Source organism: Lampetra planeri, chromosome 25 (assembly GCF_965212315.1).
Source record: "Lampetra planeri chromosome 25, kcLamPlan1.2.h2, whole genome shotgun sequence".
Classification (NCBI taxonomy): domain Eukaryota; kingdom Metazoa; phylum Chordata; class Hyperoartia; order Petromyzontiformes; family Petromyzontidae; genus Lampetra; species Lampetra planeri.
Window position 1 is genome coordinate 5,101,660 of NC_136131.1, and position 14,508 is coordinate 5,116,167.

The 14,508-nt window shown below is 46.9% G+C and overlaps 1 protein-coding gene across 1 annotated transcript; it reads right to left on the minus strand.

Annotated features, from left to right (window-relative positions):
* Positions 1–847: 847 nt before the first annotated feature.
* Positions 848–14,250, minus strand: LOC144727500 (thyroid transcription factor 1-like). The gene is made up of 3 exons (XM_078606376.1): positions 14,152–14,250; positions 13,743–13,857; positions 848–1,542 (listed from the first exon to the last, which is right to left on the minus strand). The coding sequence occupies exons 1-3, from the start codon at positions 14,248–14,250 to the stop codon at positions 848–850; spliced, it is 909 nt and encodes a 302-aa protein (XP_078462502.1).
* Between the last annotated feature and the right edge of the window lie 258 nt (positions 14,251–14,508).

A 14,508-nucleotide genomic window follows, 5' to 3' on the forward strand; every position in this document is an offset into this window, starting at 1 on the left:
GAGGTACAGGGAAGCCTTCGTCCAGCAGTGGAATGATAACGGATGATGATGACGGTGATGATGATTGTGACGACTATGACGATGGTGATTATGACGACGATGATGATGATGGTGATGATGATTATGACGACGATGACGATGGTGATGATTATGACGACCACGATGATGATGATGATGATTATGACGACAATGATGATGGTGATGATGATTATGACGACGACGATGATGATGGTGATGATGATTATGACGACGATGATGATGGTGATGATGATTATGACGATGATGATGATGATGGTGATTATGATGATTATGACGACGATGACGATGGTGATGATGATGATTATGACGACGATGATGATGGTGATGATGATGATGACGATGATGGTGATGGTGGTGATGATGGTGATGATTGACGATAATGATGGTGATGATGATTATGACGACGACGATGATGATGGCGATGATGATTATGACGATGATGGTGATGATGATTATGACAACGACGATGATGATGGTGATGATGATTATGATGGACAGGTGGACCGCGGTGGGATCGCGGGGACGAGGAGTGTTGTTGTTGTTTCGACTGACACTTAGCAACGCTGGCGTGGCCTTGGTGGACGAGTGAGGCCACGTGGCCGCGAGCCTGAGCGGTGTTCTTCATCGTCAGCGTGTGAGTGCCACCAAACATTTCAAACACCATTGGGGTTTTGACAGCGGCACCATGATGATAATGATGGGTAAGGGGGGGGGGGTGGTGTTTTCACTATTTGTGTATTGCCAGGAGCAGGGAGGGCTCAGTGGCACCGCGGTGGCTTCGCACTGAAGAAGACCGCCGCGCTCCAAGTCACCAGAGTCTGCCGCACGAGAGAGCACCGCCCGTGGCCTGCAAGAGGCCCTCGTAGTCGCAGGCGTGGGACGCGGCCAGGAGTCTAGAAGCAGCGGCCGCCTGGTGTGGCGGAGAGGACATCTGCAGGTGGTGGTGCTGAGGCTGCTGCTGTTGCTGCTGCTGGCTGGAGGAGTGTCCCGAGAAGTTGGCGCACGGGAACATCCCCCTCTCCGCGGCCAGAGCGTGGCCAGACCCCTCGCTGCCGACTGACGCCGCCGCCGCCTCCAGTTGCGCCTGCGCGGCCTTCGCCTCCTTCTTCACGTCCTCCGGTGATCCTCCGATCGTCCTCGGGCTCAGGGACACCTCGCCGCCGTCCGCCGTCGCCTGACGAATGGCGCCCGGCGCCTTCTCCTTGGTCTGGCGCTTCATCTTGTAGCGGTGGTTCTGGAACCAGATCTTGACCTGCGTCGGGGTGAGGTGGATCATGCTGGCCAGGTGCTCGCGCTCGGGCGCCGAGAGGTACTTCTGCTGCTTGAAGCGGCGCTCCAGCTCGTACACCTGGCCCTGCGAGAAGAGGACTCGTCGCTTGCGCATGCGGACCCCGGCCTGCAGGAAGGGGACCCCGGCTCCCGCGTGAACCCCCGGACCGCGCTCGGGGTCGCCCGGCGTGGCCGAGGAGACGCTCGTGGAGGCGCCGTGAACGAAGCGGGAGACTTGGGGGGGGGGGGGAGGGGATGCGGGGTGTTGATGGTGATGATGGTGGTGATGACGGTGGTGGTGATGATGGTGGTGGTGTTGATGTTGGTTATCGTGGTTGATGATGGTTGTGATGTTAATAATGGTGGGGGATGCGGGGTGTTGATGGTGATGACGGTGGTGATGATGATGGTTGTGGTGTGGATGTTGGTTATAGTGGTTTATGATGGTTGTGATGTTAATAATGGTGGTGATGGTGGTGGGGGTGATGATGACGTTGGTGGTGATGGTTGTGGTGTGGATGTTGGTTATTGTGGTTGATGATGGTTGTGATGTTAATAATGGTGGTGGTGATGGTGGTGGGGGTGATGATGATGACGTTGGTGGTGGTGGTGTGGATGTTGGTTATAATGGTTGATGATGGTTGTGATGTTAATAATGGTGGTGGTGATGGTGGTGGGGGTGATGACGGTGGTGATGATGGTGGTGGTGTGGATGTTGGTTATCGTGGTTGATGATGGTTGTGATGTTAATAATGGTGGTGGTGATGGTGGTGGGGGTGATGATGATGACGTTGGTGGTGGTGGTGTAGATGTTGGTTATAGTGGTTGATGATGGTTGTGATGTTAATAATGGTGGTGGTGATGGTGGTGGGGGTGATGATGATGACGTTGGTGGTGGTGGTGGTGTGGATATTGGTTATCGTGGTTGATGATGGTGGTGGTGGGGGTGATGATGATGACGTTGGTGGTGGTGTGGATGTTGGTTATAGTGGTTGATGATGGTTGTGATGTTAATAATGGTGGTGGTGGTGATGGTGGTGGTGTTGGTGGTGATGAGGAGCAACACACAGCAACCACACAAGAGAACATTTTAAATACAAAGAACAACATCGTCGCTTTCATCAAAAACACCGTATGCTCGTGACCAGGTGCTGACTATTGTCTCAATATGGTGGTGTGATGATGATGATGATGATTGATGGTGGTAATGGTGATGATGGATGGCTGGCTACGTACGGTGCGAAAGAAGTCCAACATACATGCAGGTTGTGGTTTTGAATGTGGTGATGGTGCAGATGATAGTAATGGTGTTGGTGATGAGTCTGTGGTGATAACGTCTGATGATACTGGAGGTGCTGATGGTGGTCATAATGGTGTTTATGATTGAGGTGGTGGTTATGAAGGTGGTGATGATGGTGGTGGTCATGGTGGTTGTAAAGGTGGAGATGGTGGTGATGATGGAGGTGGTGGTGGTGATGTTAGTGATGTCTAAACATCGCCACTGGGGAGACAAAGGCGGCCGGGCGTGGTGCTGGCCACCCACCCTCTCGTGTGTCGTGCTCGCTATCAGCACTTGTCCCAAAAGTCTGTTTAGGCTATACGGGGGATTTGTGCCTTTGTTGTTGTTGTTTTTGATGATGATTGTAATAGTGGCGGTGACGATGGTGGTAATACTGGTTGTGAACGTGGAAATGGTGTTGATGATGGAGATGGTGATGCTGATTTTGCTGATGGTGGTGGTGATGATGATGATGATAATGGTGATGATGGACGTGATTTATGATGACGTGTGTATGTTGAACATCTTTCGCACCGTACGTAGCCAACCGTGCTAATCGGACGTTGGAGATGAGAGCCAAACACATAACTACACAAATAATAGATATGTTCAGTACAACAATGGACGTTTCTGCACTTAACAAAATGTAGATTCCGTAATAGAATAAACGACGTGTTTGTAAAAAAAAAAATCGCACAAATTAACATTCGTAAAAATCCAACGATCTTGTAGGGTGATGTAGCGGGCAACGTCACATCCTTGAGGATATGTCGAGGGTAAGTATAATTAACTAATTGCCTTGTAGACGGAGTTCACACTTTACACTGTGGCGCCTTACTAAAGACAGCATCGAAGTTGATCGCAGCCTTCGTCGGTGACTTTGGAAGCGGTGCTGAAATGTCCACAATCCTGTGTCAGGGAAGTTAATTAACCCAGCCGGTAATGGACACCCATTGGAAGTTATATGCACCCCCCTCCCTCCCCCTCTCTGTGGTATTCGCACCTGATCGGCTCACAAGAGACGACATCGCACTTGTCCCTCTATTAAAGACTGAAACAGGAGGATGCCTCCACTAATCTTGCTGTCGCCTGATGCTGCTGCTTGTAATTACTGGCGAAACGTCGTACTCGAATTGTAAATGTCGTGGGGTTACTCTCCAGCACACCGGTGTTGCTGTACTAGTAACGAATCTGCACGTTTTGTTTACGTGACAAACCTTACTAATTGGCTGTGTCGGGTGGTGGCGGGTTCAACGACACATTTATGCGCTCTAACCCAAAGACACCTCTACTATGGAAGCACGTCACTGTTGACCTGACAATCTTGGCACACGCGCTCCCACGCCACGTGCAACGTTGCTGTTCAAAAGTGGTTTGAAATATCATGAACGTGAAAAAAAAACTTTATAAAGTTAAAATCAGGTGCGCTCTTTAACGACTCCCATTTGTAAAGTCACTACAATGACAAATATACCTCGTGTAGCCTTTGCAGGCTGTTGGGGCAAGTGCTGTTAGCAGGCACATATGAAGGCCGGCACGGCACACGAGGGGGTTGGTTGCCAGCACCACGCAAGACCGCCATTGTCATTTGAGGCCGAGTCGACCTAGGTGAGACTCGGTACCGATTCAGATAATCGTCAGAGGCGTTGGCCGTGAGCGGGAATTGAATTGGGGTAACCGGTTTCAAAACGCAGCGGGCTAACCGCTACATTGCCGCTCTCCGCACCAGCGCGTGCTGGACACACACGCATACAAAGACAAAGGTCCCCCGTGTAGCCTTAACAGATTGTTGGGGCAAGAGCTGCTAGTGAGCACCTCTGAAGGACACACACACACACACACGGACGCACAAAGCTTCGGCGTGAATCTCCAGGGTACGCGACTGTCGTCTGGCAATGCGTTCCAAATAGACTCCAGTGAGTACAGGAGCCACGAATGGTCTCCTGATGAATGATGCCACTTTCTGGGGGAACAACAGCCCAGGTTAGATCCCGACCCTGACGCCTGCTGTACGTTTGGAGTTTGCGTGTTCGCTCTCCCCGTGGTCGCGTGAATTTTTATCTGGGGGGGTCTTCGGCTTTCTTCCCTCCACGTTTAAAATCCATCACGCGTTTAGAGTAATTGACCGCAACGCATCTCCACATGATGCGCCACTTTGCGTTGAGCTATCTTTTGTGGGCAGGTCACTTCTGAAAACGAGCTATATAGTTCAGCGGCCCTTACCTGGTAAAATAAAAATTTTAAAAAAATTAGTTAAGTGTGATCAATGAGTGTGGCTCCTGCCGCCTCGGCATGTACGTACGTTGAACTTCTTTCGCACAGTACGTAGCAAACCGTGCTAATCAGAGGTGCGGGGGAATGACAACAATCTCAACACAGAACGCAGTTCTAAAGAAATTCGACATTTTCACCAGTATCAAAGTCAGTAACAGGTGTTAAGATGTTCAAACACCAAATAGATACCCTTCGCGAGGAATCAAGTCTGCGTTAACCACACACAGTACTTGCGGTGAAAGTGATAACACTGGTCAACACATTTTTTTTGACAAGGTATTCCAACGGGTTTAATGTTAATTTTGGGGTGCTGATTCCAAATCTGGTATCAGTTTTTGTCTATCACATCAGGTTTTTGAGATATCAAATATTGCAGTTTCAATAAAAACTGCGGAATAAAAATATTAAATAAATGTGGATATCTACATAAAATGATATTATAAACACACTATCCTAAAAATAAAGCACTATATTTTAACACTTGCAATCATAAGTGACAGAGTTAATTTCGGGTAAAATCAATGCAAATGGGGTATGCCGATAGCATAAAAATGAGATGTGATAGAGCAAATCTGAGATCAGATTTGGAATCAGCACCCTGAAATTAGTCTAACACAGCTGCAAAAGTCCAGGCCAGAAAAAACAGATTTTTTTTGTTGACCAGTGTAATCGGGCACAATTGTGTTGAGCTGGCTTGACACTGCCGATCAGACCCAGAAGCTCCAAAACCGGTTGGACAGTTCGATTGCATGGACCAGCTGCTGCTGGATCACTATTGGTCTGGGAAAGGCAATCGGCTGATGGGCCAAATACAGATTTTCCCAAACGCCAGACTTCTTGAGAGACCACGCTACGCATTTCCGCCCTCACCAATTTACTCCCCATTCTGATACAAGTAACTCGTTCCACGCTGCACGCACCCGATTATTATACTCTTAGTTCTTTCGGTAAAGTCACTTAGTTCTTTCGGTAAAGTCACAAAAATGAAATAAAATTAATTTTTTATTGCATTTTTTACATTTAAAATTAATTTTTATTTCATTTATTACCTACGTGACTTTACCGAAAGAACTAACAGTATGAATCCTTGCAGTCACGAAAGCTTCAAATCTAGAATCACCCGATTATTGTTCAACACGTCCCACGTGACGCCCAAAGCAATGTGCGCTGTCTGCAGCAAGCGAAACTCGTGTACACACACAAAAGACAAAGATTACCGTATAGCCTTAATATGCTGGTAGGGAAAGTGCTGTTAGCGAGCACCGATGAAGGCCGGCACGGCACACGGAGGAGTGGGTGATCAAAACCACACTCGGTCGCCTTTGTTTTTCCGCGTTCATCAGGTATTCATATGAGGCTGAGTCAACCTAGTGGAGGCCCAGGACCGGTTCAAATAATCGTCAATGGTCTTTGCCGTGAGCGCGAATCGAACTCGGGTGGCCGGGTCCGGAACGCAGCGCGCTAACCACTGCGTCACCGCTCATCACACACGCACATGTACGCGCACGTACACACTGATATCTCAGTCTTCATTTGGATCGCCTCTATTAACGCAAGACAGCCTACAATTGCTTAGCGCGTCACGTGGGACGTGTCTAACAATCATCGGGCGTGTGCGGTGTGGAACGAGTTAATTTGTATTTGAATGGGGAGCGGTGAATTGATGAACGCGGAAAGACGTTGCGTGGTTGGTGGGCCGTGAGGACTGGCGTTTGGGGAAACCCTGGGCTGGAACACAGCTTATTCTTGGTTCTTTCGGTAAAGTCACGTAGAAGGGAAATAATGAAATAATAAAAATGAAACATAATAAAATAAAATTCTCACGACGTTTCGGCCACAACGAAAGCAGCCGTCCTCAGGTGAAGAAACCGAGCTGTCGGAAGGACAAGAAGAATATGAATCCCTGCTGTCACGACAGTTTTAAATCGAAATGGAACACAGCTGTTGATTTTGTACGTGGAGACATATGCAGAGCGGAGTGACACGCCTTTGTATACTGATATAATGAAGGGTAAGCGTTGATCAGCGCCCCTCGTGAAAAAACACACACACAACTGCGATGGAGACAGACCGCACGATTAGGTAGGAACTGCTGCACGTAGCTGCATTATAATTGTCTGAATAACGTACGGATGTACTGTATGTTGAACTTCTTTCGCACCGTACGTAGCCAACTGTGCAAGGGAAAAATTAAGTTCATACAATCAAAACGTGGAGGCCTTCATCTCGCGTTGGACCGATGAAGGGCTCTACCTTATTCTTGTTGTTCTCGTTGTTGAATACGAGTGCGTTTATGAAATGTACTCTTTTGAGCATTGTTGTAGTGTCTGATAACGACCAGCGTGGTGAAGTATGGCCAAACAACCCCGTTGATCGTCACGACGGCGAAGGGGTCGAGGCCTTCATCATCCAGCCATTGATTGAACAAGGGGCTGTAAAGAATAACAATAACTATTTTAATAATCACACGTGACTGTATCTGTAGGTGATAAACCGAAAGGGTGGACACGATGCCACCATTCCAGATAGCAGGGGCAGAGGTCGCAAACGGGTTTTGATTCCTTACCCGTACCCGTACCCGGCCGCACCAGGGTCGCAAACGAGTACCCGTTCCCTAGCCGTACCCTACCCGAAATGAGTGACAAACGGTTACTCACCAGTGACTCACGGCCTACCCGTACCCGGCCGCACCAGGGTCGCAAACGGGTACCCGTACCCGGCCGGTTACGGGTAGCCGGGTATCGGGTAGGGTACGGGTATCGGGTACCCGGTTGCGACCTCTGAGCAGGGGGTTGCCTGAACGCACCGCGAGAAATGAGAGACATTCATCATCCACGCGTCCTGACGGGCACTTGAAGGATCGATCCGACACCGCGGCCGTTGCCGAACTATTACAGTTCTAGGGTTGCATGAACACACAAAGTGCTTGCAACGAATGCACCACAATAGCTTGCTGGTCTCGTTAAGGAGCATGAGCCATCACGCGAACTCCGCTCATCCTCGCAGCGACGGCTTTTGGCTCGGCCATCGAACAAAGACGGCCTCACTGCATCGCGCGGCTCTTTCAGATGCCCTTCTGCGGCCGTCTGGAACGCTTCTTCCTTCCGATATAAGATATTGGGGAAGGCACTTTTTAAAATCTGCATTGAAAACTAATTTCTTTAGAATTGCTTTATTGTGTTGAGTCTGTTGTCCTTCCCAAGCACCTCCGAATAGCGCCGGTTGGCTCCGTGTGGTGCTAAATAAGTTCAACATACATGCATCTACAGGTGCTAAATATGTTCAACATACATGCATCTACAGGTGCTAAATAAGTTCAACATCCATGCATCTACAGGTGCTAAATAAGTTCAACATCCATGCATCTACAGGTGCTAAATAAGTTCAACATGCATGCGTCGACAGCGCAGCGACGTGTTCCGTGTTACAGCAAGGCAACTTCAAATGATGAAGTTGAAAAAAAGATATTCTTTGTATTCATTGGTTCTTTCGGTAAAGACACGTAGATAGAAAATAAAAATAAAGTTAAAATTATGAATAAGAATAAAATAAAAGCAAAAAACCTACGACGTTTTCCATCGCAAAATATAATTTTGTTAATCGCACATTAATCTTCACTCCCCGGCTCTCGTCGACAAAATCATTATCCGTCTAAACCTGATTGAGTGATTATGATCTTAAATGGAACTTGGAGGCTTAAATTAAACTTTGTTTATGTTGCCCGGTAAGGGCCCACTAAGCGGTGTAGTTATTTTTCAGAAGCGACCTGGCCACAAATGATAGCTCAACGAAGTGGCTTGTCATCACGTGGACATTCATAGCAGCCAGATACTCTAAACGCAAGTTGATTTTAAAAGTGAGGATGATAACTCCGATTTTTGTTTTCATCTTTGGAGGAATGCTGTCGTTTCACCCGATTTGCGCTTCATATCCGCCGCAAATAGTCATTTGTACCATCGCTTTTCTCTCTCTCCATCCCTCTGTCAAAAGTGCGCTGTCAAATATAATCTAATTAAAGCAATAGTGGGATTGTGATGTTTTACAGGTAAGGCCATTTACGATTCTGGTGTTTTTCAATAATAGCCTGGTACAATATTCGATATTGGAAGTGTCCCAGAAGTATGAACATATTTTGACAGTATGAGAATCAATGGTAATATTGATTCAAGTTTACATTAATTTTTTTTTTAATTCTTCATCTTGTTAATTGGATGTAGACTTATTTATTTTTTGAAATCGTGCCTTCTCACATATATATACAGTAATTGTTTGTTTGTGTTGTTGTGAGAGAGGTAGTTTGAAAAAATATCCAAGTTTGTGCTCTCCACTTAAACTGGGTGACGATTGGTGGGGGGGGGGGGGGGTCTATGGCTCTTTGTGAATGCCGACCCAGCCAGGGTCAAAAAACTCAATAAACGAATATTCCATATCGTACAATATAATATGTATATATAATTAAATATGGACTCGCTAGCACACGGAGTTGTAATAGACAAATTTGTTATAAGTCACTACTACCTTTCATAGCATAATTTAGATTAACTTATCGTTGGCATCTACGGATAAAATGTGCCTTATAATGTAAATTCTTATTAATTAATTGCGTGCCGAATTAATACTAACAACTGATAATTTTGCACGAGCAGGGAAATATATATATATGGCTAAAAACTATATAACGGTCCCAAAATACATTTAATGAGAATATGGAAATGGCAAGTTCGATTTATTGGACATGTAACGAGAAAACAAGAGACTGAATACAAATTATTTAACTGGGAACTCTTCGAGGTGCCATTAGAACAATTGGATACACCTCGGAGTGAGACTCCAGTGCAACGTTCTTGAGTAAATATTGCGATCAGAGCTGCATGGAAGGAAGTCCGTGCCCAACGTGCTCCAGAGAGCGCTTTGCTCGTAGAGAGATATATATATATACAGTCTATATCTAAACTGTATACATGTAAGGAGATCGCCGATGTGTTCCACGTGCGCGCGCGTGTCCACGTGGAACACGCGCGCGCGCACACGCGCATGCAACGCGCGCGCGCGCACACGCACGCTGAGATCTCAGTCGTAATCTGAATCGGCTTCATTAACGCAGACAACGCGAATTGCTTGGCGCGTCACGTGAGACGCGTTTAACAATCATCGGGCGCGTGCAGTGCGAAAATGAGTTCATGTGAATGGTGAGTCATTGGTGAACGCGGGAAAACACAGCGCGGTGAGTGGCGATTACTGGAGTTTGGGAAACCCCTGCGTGGGTAAACACATGCGTGGCCCCATTCGATTCAATCGGCAAATAACATCGTCTGCATTATACGAGTGCGTTAAACATTGCCCTGAATGTCAAATGAACGCTCATACTTGACGGATGCCGGCTATTATGGGAGATTCCATATATATGAAATGAGTTTTGCAGATATACAATGAAAGGGTTATATATATACACACACATATATATAAATACAGACGTTTCATATAAACGTGGTATGGCACGAACTTAGCCAACACCTTCCAATAATGTATTGAGTGCTTGTACACAAGACAATAGTAATAATGCCACGTGTTCTTTATCTATAGCCACGATAAGCATCACCCAGTTTCGAGATTCCTTTTCAGGACGAGCCTGTACTGGTCCAATTCGTCTGTTGAATTCGTGGGTGTCTATTTTGTTTTGCTTGCATATCCCACGCATTCGATGGCCTAATAATACTCGACATCATGTGCATCCATTTCAATGAGCCCACTTGCAGTGCTGCCATTCAATTGAATTTCAACCGCATTATTTTTTGGCGATGCTGACATTGGCGGTTGGTGAACAAGCAGAAATGACAACAACAACAACATTGAACACATTTGTACGTTGCATACACCACAAAGCGGACCTTGTGTACGATTGCAAAAAGGGATAATACATCGGGCAACTTGTTTTCACCTGGTAAAATAAAGGAGGCCGATTGTTTTAAAACTAGATTTTAAAAAATGCTGTTGTATAATCCCTACATACCGACTAATAACCAGGTTCTTCCAGGATCACCTCAATTCGCATTCGCCTCGTGAAATCAAAGGCAAATAGTCAAAGCATCTTCTTGCTTAACCGACCAATGGGATAGTCCAGTATGTCGTTGAAAACTCCACATTTCTATGATGAGGACCGGGCTCTGCATAGGATAACCACTCGACTGGTTGGTTGGTCATCATATATTGGACTCGCAAACTTCAAATTGCGAGCCAAGCATGTGTGTATGTTGAAGCTGTTTCGCACCGTACATCGCCAACCGTGCTGATGGGAGGTGCGGGGGAAGGACAGCAAACTAAACACAACAAGCAGTTTCTAAAGAAATTAGTTTTCAGTCTTACTTATATTTAAAAGGTAAGATTGTGTGGCCTTAAACGCGAAACGTCTGTAATAGGCGACGTTTCGGGCAACGGCCCATCTTCATGTGCTATCACTCTCTCACAGATGTTTGACGTGACTATAAAAGAGATATTGTTTGTAATTTTAATGGAAGATTACACGTATGTGTACATGTATATTTAAAATGCGGATCAAAAATATTCACCCTTCTCATAGGGTTAGAGCCGAACGGATCTGTCACCTATCATTATTGTTCTTTGGTGAGCGGGAGGGGTACATGCATTCACGACTTTCATTGTAATGCATGTTGGACTTCTTTCGCACCGTACGTAGCTTAACCGTGCAAATCGGAGGTGCGGGGTAAGGATGATTGGCCGTAGCGTCTCTGTGGCGTGAGCGTTGACACCGCAAGCAAGAGCAGAAACGCGGCGAGTGCTACCAATCAACCTCCACAGGTTTTTGCGAGACCCAAAGTTTCAAATAGTTGGTTTTCGAATTTGTCCAAAAAAAGATTAGACTCGTGTGTGTGTGTGTATTTTGTCTATTTGCCTTGTCCTGTCTAAGCGATGTCAGTTACCGTGGGCTTTGCATCCGTTTAGCTCCGTCCGTGACATTTATTCAAGAACGTTTTGTTAGATGCTGCCAGTTGCATTCGGACTCGTGTGTGTGTGTGTATATGTGTGTATGTGTAAATGTGTGTATATATGTGTGTATGTATGTGTGTGTATATATATGAGTGGGGAGCGGTAGTGTAGCGATTAGCGCGCTGCGCTATGAACCCGGCGACCCAGGTTCCTGCTCACGGCTAACACCAGTAACGATTATCTGAACGGGTCCTGGGCCTCCCCTAGGTCGACTCAGTCTTAAATGAGTACCTGGTGCGGTGTGTAAACATCGCCACTGGGGAGACAAAGGCGGTCGGGCGTGGTGCTGGCCACCCACCCCCTCGTGTACCGTTCTGGCCTTCATAGGTGCTCGCTAACAGCACTTGCCCCTACAGTCTGTTAAGGCTACACGGGGGATCTTTTTATCTTTTTATCTTTGTATATATGTGTGTGTATATATATGTGTGTATGTATATATGTGTGTGTAAATGTGTGTGTATATGTGTGTGTGTGTATTAACGTTAGTGACAAAAACAAAATCACTGGGTCCTTGCAGGACATCGTTCTGGTGTATGTGAATGACAATCCGTCACACACTGCGTGTATGCGGTATATGTGTATATAGATAGATATACACACACACACATGACGAGAAACCAGGAGCGGACTTTGGCCACTTTCCATCACCGCCACGGCCGCTTGCTCGTAAAGACGAAGTTATTTAAAATCCGATGTCACATTTATATTCCCAGCCCTTGAAAAACGCACAAATAAATCTTTCGATGACCTAAATTATCCAATAGAGAAGTTTAAATGTTTTTGATCAGAACATTTTAAAGGAGAGCGATTATTTGTGCCAAATGTACAGCCTTCTCGCCGTTATAGAGCATGATTATAAATTGACAGCAACGACAAAGATCTCCCTGTATCGCCTGAACAGACTTTTGGGGCAAGCGCTCTTAGTGAGCATCTATTAAAGGCTGACACGAAGAACGAGGGGACGAGTTGCCAGCACCACGCCCGGCCGCCTTTGTTATCTCCAGCGGCTATGTTTACACACCGAACCAGGTACTCATTTGAGGCTGAGTCGACCTCTGGGAGGCTCAGGACTGGTACAGATAATCGTCACTGGTGTTTCTGGCCGTGAGTGGGAATTGAACTCAGGTCGCCTGGTTTATAGTGCAGCGTGCTAAACGCGAACCCAACCGCTCTTCATTAAAATAAACTCCCAACACTCACTAATTCACCATCATCTCCACTCGTCAAAGGCAGTGTTAAATTGAATGCAGATGAGAGTAAATGTGTTTTTTTTGTTTCAATCGATCACTTCTTACAATTTTACTTTCTACAGCGCCTGAATATACGTGGGGAAGACTGCTCACTCGGCACTAGGCGGGCTCGGAGCGAGGATGATTGACGTAAGGCACGACCACTTCAGAGCCTATCCGTAACAAGCTTCTAATATCCGATCCTACATTTCAAAGTACAACAATCATTTAAAGAGGTTGATATAAAATTAATGACACAAATAAGGTGAGACGGATTGCGGAGCGCACAAATCGTTTCTGGAACCGCGCTTCGCGCTCTTCTGGTAAAAAAACGTCGAGCACGGCTGGCTGGCTACGCAGAGTACGAAAGACGCTCAACTCACACACAACACAGAGCGCAGAGGACGTAGAAACGGCGTCGCGCCCAGCCTTAACCAGGGGGGCAGGACGCCGACTGCACGGACGGGCGCATGGATGCATTGGGAATGAGCAATTGATGAAATAAAATTGATAATCGTAAAGGCGGCGGGTAAAGAGGCCCGCCCTTAAAGAAAATCGCATTAAATAGAAATATAAAAACTAACGGGTTTTTTTTTGGGGGGGGAGGGGTTCGACAAAAATAAGTTCGTGCAAAGACGAGGACTCACTCGAGTGGAATCTGACCGCCTCCTGCGCCGGACTCAGCCACGCCGCTGAACTGGTGGATGTCGCGTCCGTGTAGCCGTGGTGGATGTCAGCGAGGCTGCCCAGCGCGCCGTAGCTCTGCACGGAGCCGTGGTGGAAGGAGGGAGCAGTATGCTGATGCTGCGCCAAACTCTGATTGAGATGCTGGTGATGGTGGTGGTGGTGATGATGGTGAGGGTGGTGATGCAGCTGATGATCTTGACCGTGCTGCTGCTGCTGCTGCAACAGATGCTGCTGCTGCTGTTGCTGGTGCGTCTGATGTTGATGGTTGTGATGCTGTTGGCCTGGTTGGTGCTGCTGCTCGTGTAGCTGTTGCTGCTGCTGCTGTTGCCTGTACGCGTTGCTGAACGAAACTCCGAAAGTGGAGGGCACATCCATCGCGCTCACTTTTCTGAACGCCTCTTCGAAAGGGCTCAGAATGTGAGCGACGGAAAACTGGGTTCTGCATTGAGGCTTCGGACTTTGCGACATATCTGCTGGGTTCAAATATAAGTGTGAGCTCGGGCCGCTACTTACGACGATAGAGGCGAATTCCCTTTATGTTTACGTTTCCCTCGTTTTTTTATTGAAAGAAACAAAAACATTAAAAAAATAAAAATAAAATGCGTTCTATTTTTTTTCGCAACAGATCCCAAAGAGACCGGGCCCTGTATTAGTCAGACTCGTAGGCACCACCAAAATGCAGGTACGAAGCGACGCGCTTGTGTATTTAACGTGGGCGCCAGGGCT

Bases quoted from the DNA above. Each gene is read 5' to 3' on its own strand.
- LOC144727500 (XM_078606376.1), bottom strand. From the start codon at position 14,250: ATGTCGCAAAGTCCGAAGCCTCAATGCAGAACCCAGTTTTCCGTCGCT. The intron at 13,858-14,151 runs GTGCCCTCCACT...GGCTCCGTGCAG, and splicing joins GAAAAGTGAGCGCGATGGAT to AGCTACGGCGCGCTGGGCAG. The intron at 1,543-13,742 runs GTGAGTCCTCGT...CCCCCCCCCAAG, and splicing joins GGCGGTCAGATTCCACTCGA to TCTCCCGCTTCGTTCACGGC.